The sequence below is a fragment of the Elaeis guineensis genome, chromosome 4 (genome assembly GCF_000442705.2).
Source record: "Elaeis guineensis isolate ETL-2024a chromosome 4, EG11, whole genome shotgun sequence".
NCBI classification, from domain to species: domain Eukaryota; kingdom Viridiplantae; phylum Streptophyta; class Magnoliopsida; order Arecales; family Arecaceae; genus Elaeis; species Elaeis guineensis.
In genome coordinates this window covers 130,582,798-130,592,816 of record NC_025996.2, presented here as the reverse complement: position 1 = coordinate 130,592,816, position 10,019 = coordinate 130,582,798, and the positions used below count along the sequence as shown (strand labels likewise).

Sequence of the window (10,019 nt, the reverse complement as noted above, 5' to 3'; positions counted from 1 at the left end):
TTTTTTCACCATTTTTCTTGAAAAAATCTTGGAAAAAAAATGTTGTCCAGGGAAATGCACTTCTGGTGATAAGAGAAAATACACTTACCATGGATTTTGTAATATGGACAGGAATAAAACCTGGAAAACAATGGCTAAAAGCTAGAGCAGCTTGAGCGTCTCCTGGAAAAGCAATATCATAAAATTAATTTCATGGCACACAGATATGACACTGATGAAATATTAGCTCTTCCTATATAGGAGATGCAAATCTATTAGTTGATCCTTGATATCGAGTTTACCAACTTTTGAAGGCTCAGTTCCTACGTAACAATGTAAGCTTCCAGGAAGAAAACGATAATTGAAGCACCTCATCTCATGGTAAACTGGCACCATAATTTTCCGCTTCTATAGCAATTCCACTTCCCATCACAGGTGCAACCTAGCTAAAAAAGTTTCATTTGACACAAGGTACCCCACTGAAAAATAAAGCATGAAACGGGAAATATAATGCTATAAATATCACTCTAGCAACAGAATTTCTCAGGCACAATTCACAATAGTTTCATCGCTGCTTTAAAGCGCAAGAACAACAAATCATGATACAAACTAATACTATGATAATATGATACATCTGATGAAGAAAATTAGTACCAGACCTTTTCATAAATTACAAGCAAAGACGCAAAGAATTACTCGTTGCCAATATATGCAACTTGTCAGCTAGTATAACAGTTCGTAAGGTGGGTAATCAACTTCAAATAACATAAATAATCATTCAAAGCCCGTTCCTTTTCGCAGATATTACATACATCGGAGCCTCATTCATCCCCAAAGTCAAAATAATCATGCAGCGCACAAAATTGGCAGCAAATTAGATTCAAAGAAGAAAATAATTAAATGGGGACAACAGGAGGAAAGGGCGGGAGAAACTATAAGCACTGTGACTCCGCTAGGGCGTTTTCCTTCCATTGCATCCTTCTTGTTGCAGCAATCAGCGCATAGGAAGGGGCCTTCCCATGGCTTTGAACTGGTGGAAAAGATTGAACCAGCATGAACGGATATTCCCTCACTTGGAGCAAGGTCCACCTGGCAGATAGCACATGTGAACAGGCCTGATGTTTCTTGCCCTGCTGATGAGTCATTCCCTAACCTGAAATTAGAAGAGAAATTAGCATGCCTTCAGCAATGGAAGAAGACTGACATGCAACGGAGACACGATTGTGCAACGAAATCAGCTTAATATCAGTGATCTGGGAACCATAAACGCTCCCAGAAAAGTAGAACCAGCAGCAAAATATCTTTCAGGCAACCAATCAAGGACTGCACCATAAAGCACCCTTATACTAGGAATAATGGGCTACACATTAAACCAAATGAATGAATTATTTGATCAAACAAATTATCAAAATGCTGCCGAATAACACTGGGTTGATTACACTTGGCCAGCAGTCATTGTACCCAGCATCTTGATACCGACAAATAGAACAAGGTATAAGGCAAGGCGAAACTAACTATAACAAGAAGAAGCATATGTTTGCCATGGATCATGTAGTAGAAAGGAACATGGTTCAAAGATTCCGCTGAAAAATTCAACACCAAAACTGAAACTCTTCAGTTTTGGATTCAACTAATTCAATATACCTTTTGTTTTGACTGCATTGAAATGTAACATATGATGAACTTGTAAACAGACCATAGATTATCTTTGACTATGAGCTATAAAGTTCCATACAATACGAATCAGCATTGGTGCTCCACTCAAGTACATTTTTGAGGACCTTTAATTCTCTAACATCACATGAAGAGCCATGGTGGTTTTATTATGAAGAACTGACATCAAATTCAAGAATGACATGCACATAGTTTGAGTAACCTAATGTTCTGATAGTGCCATATAAGGTGATTTCATAGTGGCCGACAAGAAGAAAAACCATTAACACCAACGGAAACACAGTGAGAACCAAACAGCAGAAAAAGAGAGATCCCAAAAATGTTTTTTCTAGACTTCCAACAAACACTGCATGGAAGTTTTTGCCCCAACAAATTTACAACCAAGGTTTGGAAATTTTGGCCAAAATGGATCTATTTTGGTCAAGTCCGAGCCAAAATCATCACGTAATTTCAGGTGTCTGCCAGTTTTCAGTCACTGCAGCCAAAACCAGCTGGTTTTGATCTTGTACACACTTCTGACACTTGATTCGATCTACGATTGCAACAAAACCTCTACTTGATATTCTTAAACTTCGCCAATAAGGCTCACATGTGATTGCTGATTCATTTATTCTGACTAATGGTTGACTCATTGTTTGGACTTCTCCAGGCTATTTATTAGATCTCTGAAGAGGATGTAATGGACACTTGATGAAGTTTACTGTAAGCAAAACTGGCTGCTGTTGCTTTTTTAATTAAAAATCTGCTGGATATGCTATTGTAATTGTTAAATTGATGGAGTTTATTTGCAGATGGGTGCACTCTATGAAGAACAAAGTTGGCTAAATGTAAACTACATATATTAATAGAAAAGGTGCGGTGGCATATCTCTGGTTTTCAAACAAAAGATATGTAGCATCAACAATAAATTGGCGATTTCAGCAAAACTTAGTCAGTTGGCGTTGGGCCTTTGGCCCCTTAACGGGTCAAGGCTCCATAGAGACCCATGTTATAGCAACTCAGGAATTCTGCTTGAAATTATCAGACTAGAATTAACAATTAATGCAAGAAACCACCAGAAAAATCAAAAGAGCATCTTCTAGATAAATATAAGATTCCATAACTGTGATGGATTAAATGGCGAACATAACCTCGAAATATGTGAAGGACATTCTCAAATTCAACATCCTTTCAAGTTCTGTTTGAAAAGATGCAGGAGATTCTAATACACAAGGCACTAAGAGCTATATAATTGTCAAATATAATGAATTTTGAACAACCTAAGTTTAAAATGAGCAAATAACATATGTTCCACAACATAATTCATCATTAGACAACTAAAACTTACTTATATTTAATACTATTTTCAGTGAAATCCTACCAATATAAAACAAAGCCTATATCCACACACACACACACACATACACACAGAATAAAAAGAAACTGTGTGTGATGTCTTGGAATCTTTTATTTTTCTCCTTTTTTTATATTCTCTAAAACTTTTTCTGTTTAATTTAGACTGAGACCTTCAGAGGAAGTGAAAATGCTCTACGAGCCCAAGAAACCTAAAACCAAATTCTCAACCTTGCTTATAAGCAAATGGCTATTCAAAAGTGAAGCCAGCATGCCATCAGCATCATTTGATAAAAATAAGGTGTTCATGGATCAATATTTCAATTGAGAAGAATTCAATTTTAAGGTATAAAAATAGGTAACATCAGCCAAAATGCAAGTGCATAAAGATTACAGATATAAAAATCTTAACGCCATGCTGTGTGTAATTATTAACTTTTACCTTTGAAACACAACTAAAAAAATTATGTACAAACATCAAGACACTCGATTTTTGGTAACTTGAAGCTAGCTTCACCTTCTAAAATAAAACAGCAAACATTTTAGAATCTAAGTTTCAACTAAAATTTTCCAATAGATGAAAGTTATAGAAGGACAACAATGAAATCCAACATCATAATGCAGCAGAAGATTATGATGGATCACTCTTTTTTGATAAATCACCATAAAAACATAGATTACATGCATATCAAGATAGATTAATACCTGCGAAGATGTAAGAACATGAGAAGATGTGGTAAGATGGATAAAGACTATTTAGGCATCATACAAACCTACAGAGTACTTGCACCCAATAGGCCCTCCAAGAATTACTCAGAAGTCTCCTCGTCTCTTTCTTCCTCTCAATATTTCTTTAGTGGGTGGCACCTTGAGACCTCTTGTTTGAGTTCTCAATTTGAGATATGAGAAACAACCCCACATTCTACCCAAGTCCCACACCCCCAATTTATAACATTAAGGGGCCGGCCGTAGGGAGGAAACCTAGGCATGTGGCATGGAAACCTTAGGTAAGTGGAAACCATTAAGGGCTCCCAGATGTGGTAGGTCACTTCAGGGTTAGACCAAGGAACCGGATACTTAGAAAACCCTAATCCATTGTTCGAGTCCAACTCATTAGTCCACCCTAATCGGGTTTTGTCAGCCCATATGAACCAATCCCTACATCAAGGTCTTGGTTTGATCTACTCAATTCGATGGAACATGAGTTTGGTGAGGACTCCAGAGCAGAGCAGAGAGAGAGAGAGGAGAGAGAGAGAGAGAGAGAGAGTAGAGAGGCTAATGTTGATGAATAACTACCAAACCCCAAGGGCAACTTGGGTTTCTAATCTACCATGTCCCTCTTATTCAATAGGTGTGCCATAGTCACAATGAAGCAGGCTGGATTGGCCTCCCATATATAAAGATGTATACTCATACTATGTGAGTAGATAGATGGATAGAAAAGTCTCTCTTCAAATACAACAATGATTTTTGCAATTTAGTCCCTCCATCTCTCCTTACATTGCTTGTCCATTTTAAAAAAAAAAGTATTATCAATGTCATAGGCCATAGCCAATCAATTTCATCACCTATCAAAATCTTAGATCATGGGTCAGACACCACTGAAAGCCAATGCGCATGCAAAAAAAAATTGAATAAATCATTTTGTTTATATTCAAAATAAATAATATTTATAAGCATGAAAATGATATGATTAAAATATTGCTAGATCTACAATTCATGTGTCCAACATGTCTCTGTTTTGATATGTGTAAATTTCCATAGATGGGTCCCTTCTTGGACGATCCTTACCCCTATTCATGACAAAACATAATAACCAATGTGCTTCTGATCAAGGATAAATCTAGGATATTCTGGTTGATACATAAGTTTGGTCCTAAATTTATTGAAGCAAGATAACAGAGGGAAGTCATGCCTCAGGTCAGGGCATACTGTATACATGAGATTGTCATCACTAACTTCAACAGTGACCTCGAAGAGAAGGTCCCATCCATAATTCCATATTTAATTGTTTAGTATGAAATATACCCAGGTGCTAATCAAAGTGAACTACTTTGATGAGTATGAGAAAATAGCCATTCTGATTCATTATGGGATACTATATATACTGGTAGCCATATGAGTGTGATGCCCAACCTCAACCATAGATGTCAACTATTTTCAAGCATCAACAGTGATCTTGTTCTCTCTATTGGATACACAATTGCCTACTTAGTTCTACCTATAAATGACACTCTTGGACTCTTTCCTGGCTAATATGTTATACAACTCTCCAACTGTTTATAACTATGTGTAAGAGAGACACCAAGAAATGATTCAGAATTCAGAATACCATCTTCATTATGTCAAACGGTTTTTAGAGCATACCGTACTGCCAAAAAAAAATACATGGCATCACAACTTAACCATACAAATTTACATAAAGCATTTTGATGAATTATGTGTACCCATTTGCAACTAAGGGAGATTGTTATGTGTACCAGTTGCAACTTAGTGATTCACTAAACAAAACATAGAATCATGCAGCTATAAGCATGAAAAGATGAATGAATATATAAGTCAAAAACCCGTAGTCAAAACGTGTCAAGTTATTCCCATTCCAGAATACCTTAAACAAAAGAGACATTACAGGTCATGGCAAGGAGTGTTTGTACATATTAAAAAGAGTGCAAAGCAAGTAAAGCCATATAGCTCTTTAGAAATGAAACCACAAAGCTACTATATCTGGTCATGGATACCAAAAAAAGGGAAAAAAAAGAAAAGGAAAGGAAAGAGCAAAGAAGAACCCATTCATGCCCATACATGATATCAGAATCTGGTATGTATCTCAAGATTCTAAATAAAGACGGATATAAATTTCTCAGTCCTGGTGTTGAACTTATTTTTCCCCTCTAAATAGCAACTAGCATCAGAATAAAAAGATGGAAAAAATTTACAGATTATCAAATCTGTGATAAGAACTCCAAGATGATATTGTTATCGAATTACAGAGAAACCTATAACAACTCTGACCTTTCTGCAAGCATTGCTGAGCCTTCTTCAAACAGTTCTTCGACAATACCCACAGCAGACAACTTTTTTGCCAGCTTACTTGAAGAATCCTTTGACCTTTTCCTAAAAATGAGAGACTTGAGTTTGTTCATCTTTCTTGGTGGAGATGGAGGCAGTACTGAATGATCAGGAGGAATTATGTCAACAACGATGCAGGTTGTGTCATCTTTCAGCCCCCTTGTCCTCAGTGCTTCCTGAATGTTCGCAGTAAAATGATAAGGATGCTTTACCATACAATTAGGTGGATAATCTATATCTATGCCATCAAAAGCAATCAAATTCAACACTGATGCATCAATAGAACTTCATAAAATATATTGTCTAAGGACTAAAACCAGGATGGTGACACAGCTTCCAAATGACAAATTCAAAAGGGACACAATAAGTAATTAATCACCTTCACAACTTGTCTGGCAGCAAGCTCAGCAGGCAACCCACGGCAAGACTTTGCAGCCATCTCAGAGGATAGGGCATCCCAAATGCCATCTGAAGCAATGATAAGTCTTCCCCCAGCATTTGATAGTGTGGTGTACAAAAAAAAATCATTAAAACAAAAATGAAGACTATTAGGATAGATGGAAGTGAATATAAAAGTCATCAAAGATTAACCATTAGAAGAAATTGATATGATACATAAATAATACCTTCACTTGCTTGACATAAGGTACGGGAACAATAAATTCTCCAACATCCATATCACCAATAGACCTTGATAGGCATAAACCCCCTGGCCAACATCGGAGGGGACCAATCTGAAATGAAGGCAAGAAACTGATGAATTTAATTTATTCAACATCACATAAAATGACCTAACATGTTCCCATTGTCTGTTTTAATTTATTTATACTAATGAAAACCAGATCACGAAGCAATCCCACCTCGGCACCACCCATAATACTAAGCCTTCCTACTTCACCTCCACTCGCAGTCACCCGTTCCCTCCTGCACATCAATTGTTCAGCAGAAAGGGGAATGACTTTATAAGAATAACATAAAAGAGCACACCAGGTACCCACTCTTCAACATTTTCTTCTAGCCTGTGATCCACAGTCAGTAGAGAAACCACCCCGCCATGAGCATCTAAAATGCAACGGGAGTCTCCAACTGAAGCAACAGTGATGGTCCATCCATCAATTATCACAAATGTGACAGTCGTACCAGAAGTTTGTCCTGGTAAACACCATGTATCAATCGTCCCCGTATTAGTTCATCCAGGCATAGGCCAAATCTTCAACAGAATAATATCATGAAGAAAGAAAAAAAAATAGTAGCACGCATGCCTCTGCTCTGGAATTCTTTGTCAGTCTTGACAAACCCAGCAACAAGTGCACGAGGCAAAGATTGAAGCCACTCTTCCCGGCTAAGTCCACGTGGTATTGCACTCAGCACATGATTCAACAGGTTATCCCTTGCATATATTGCCGCAGCATTCCCATTGTGGCCATCAAAGACCTGAAAAGAATTCAGCTCAGCTCTGCTCATCAAATAATTCTTCTTATCACCAACTGCATCGCATTAATGCCAACAAAAACAAATAGAATTGGCTTCAAGGAACTAAACATCATAATTCTTAGAAGCATAAAGGATACTATAAATTAAACAAGATGAGCAAAAAAAAAAAAAGTTTAGTCCTCGCAACTCCCAGATCAGGCTGCTAAGAACAATTATCCAAGAAAATCTTTCTTCATGATGTCAGTTAAAACCTTCACCCATCAATGCATCCGTTTTCCTTTCTATAATTAGTTCAACGAACCTTAAATTCCACAAAAAGTGGCACCTTTTTATGACAGATGCCATCGAATAACCCAAAGAAGTCAATTCCTACAGAAAGCAATCAATAATTAAGAACTTAAAAGGATCAAAAGCACGAACAAACTTCACTTAGCAAGCAACCACACGAAAGCCATCAGAAACGTAATTGTGCCAAAATGAAGTAAAAGAGCAGATCAATTGTTACAAAAGCAAGCGAAGGTGAGAGAGAGAGAGGGGGGGGCAAAATGCTCACGGCGAAGACGGAGAAGGCGGAAGAGGGGTTGCCGGGGAGGCGGTGGCAGTCGACCTTTATGAGGAAGTAGTCCTCCCCCTTCCTGGACTGCGCGGCGCAACCGTACCGAATGCACGGCTTCTCCATCTTCTCGTTCTTCAGCTCCCGGCTTATCAGCGCCGCTAGCGGCACAAGATCGCCCCGCTGGTGGCGCCGCCTCTCCTCCACCGCCGCCGCCGCCGCTACAGACGGCTCGGCCATCTCTTCCGCCGCTCTCTCTCTCCTCCTCCTCCCCTGCCCTCGAGATTCACACCCTCCGATCTCTCATTCCCAAGGGCCCAGGGCTCAGATCTGGTACAAGGAAGTGAAGAACAACAAGAAGAAGAGCCGGCTGATGGTTCAACGCGGAAACGCGGTCAGGTGCTGACCGGGACGAGAACGGTATCATGCCCCCCGATATTCTACGAACCAAGACCCCCACCACCATCAAATGGGCACCGCCCGGGGGAGGGGGAAATACAAAAACAAACTTTTTCTTTTGGGTACAACCGTACAAGACTTTTTTTTTTCTTTAACTTGTTTCAAGGTTCGAAGTAAAAGGAGGCATTTAGAATATGTAGGTAGATACTCCTTGAGCATTGCTTCATGATGAAAATATGATAATAAAGGAAATTTGCAAAATAAAATGTTCAAAGATCAATTTTGTAGGAAAGAACTACATTGTTCAATTTTGCAGTTTGGTCCATATTCAATCTCTTCTGAATTTTATATATTTAATAATATAGTTTCTTAATGAAGATGAGAATAGGGAGGTGGGGCTAAAGATGAGATAAGACTATTGAGGAGGGTTATGGACACATAAGCACTTTCATTAATATTATCAATCTTTGTATTAACTCCAATATTTACTCCATCTTTATCACTACATCACTCTCTTCTTCCTTTCTATCTTGGCCTACCATGTTGTCCAACTTTTCTTCTCCTTTCTATCAAAATCGACTTTCTCTCGAGCTGTCACTATAACACCTGCCTCCTCCAATTCCATTTTGATTACTTCAATCCTTTTATGAACATCATCATTCTTTCAATCAATCAATATATATATATATATAATATATATATATATATATATATATATATATATATATTGTCATTCTTCTCTATGATTCTTTTGCTAACTGCATCTCATCTTCAAAACCATCTTCCTTATTTTGAACAGCATTTAGAATTCCATCTTCTCCTATGAGCCCCAATTTAATTTCATTGATGATGTTGTCACTCATTTTCCTAGCAGTCTTCTATCTCTAACAGTCTTTCATATCTCATAAAGTCGAGTCCAATGTTTTTCACCGTATATATTTTGGCTGTCGGAGGAAATACATTGTCGGATATATAGAGGGATAGCGAAGACTAATTACAAACCAAAGTACAAAATCCTCTTTGGCTTTGCAATGAAGTATTCTTTTTACCAAAAAAAAAAATCTGTCCTTGTTTGCAAAATGAATCTTTGAGTGTTTTTTCTGCAAAATTCACTAGTAATTATGATAATAAGATTACGTGGAACATGGAATAGGTGAGCGGTTGAAAAGTAGCTGCTGATAAAAGAAACGCCTTTTCCTCGTCTCTTTTTCTTTTTCCCATCCGCCTCTTTTCTTGTCGACGTCTTTTTCTTTGGGCAAACAAATAAGAGGTTGCAGTTGGGAGGGCATGGGTGATAAATAAACAGTCTGTTGCGGCCAATCGCCTCGTCGCCCGATCGCCGGGAAGCGTGCACCTGCAAAAGGAAGTCCGCACTGACCGGAGGCGGCTCCGGTGGGGACCCTCCGACGGTCAAGTCAGAGAGGTGACTGGGCAACAGTGAAATGCAGACAGAGAGCTCTGAGAGGGAGAGAGAGAGAGAGAGAGAGGGGCGAGCCTGCGTATGTGGGAGAGACGGGCGGATCGATCCCTTGCACTGTTGCCTTCCCCGGTATATATAGTGGAGCACGGTATGGCGCCA

At 38.5% G+C, this 10,019-nt stretch overlaps 1 protein-coding gene across 2 annotated transcripts; it reads right to left on the bottom strand.

Moving 5' to 3' along the window:
• Window positions 1-662: 662 nt before the first annotated feature.
• Window positions 663-8,512, bottom strand: LOC140850785 (probable protein phosphatase 2C 3). Of its 2 annotated transcripts, none has more exons than XM_073256802.1 (8): window positions 8,042-8,512; window positions 7,317-7,488; window positions 7,053-7,206; window positions 6,915-6,978; window positions 6,681-6,788; window positions 6,434-6,559; window positions 5,998-6,230; window positions 663-1,132 (listed from the first exon to the last, which is right to left on the bottom strand). In XM_073256802.1, exons 1-8 carry the CDS (start codon window positions 8,279-8,281, stop codon window positions 826-828), a joined length of 1,404 nt encoding a protein of 467 aa, XP_073112903.1. In that variant the 5' UTR covers window positions 8,282-8,512; the 3' UTR covers window positions 663-825. The 2 variants fall into 2 exon arrangements, with proteins under 2 accessions (XP_073112903.1, XP_073112904.1); XM_073256803.1 differs by having other exon boundaries at window positions 7,317-7,541; window positions 8,042-8,324.
• Window positions 8,513-10,019: the final 1,507 nt, after the last annotated feature.

Bases quoted from the DNA above. Each gene is read 5' to 3' on its own strand.
- LOC140850785 (XM_073256802.1), bottom strand. From the start codon at position 8,281: ATGGCCGAGCCGTCTGTAGCGGCGGCGGCGGCGGTGGAGGAGAGGCGG. The intron at 6,979-7,052 runs GTGGGTACCTGG...ATTGATGTGCAG, and splicing joins CTAGAAGAAAATGTTGAAGA to GAGGGAACGGGTGACTGCGA. The intron at 6,789-6,914 runs GTGGGATTGCTT...CCTTCATTTCAG, and splicing joins GTATTATGGGTGGTGCCGAG to ATTGGTCCCCTCCGATGTTG.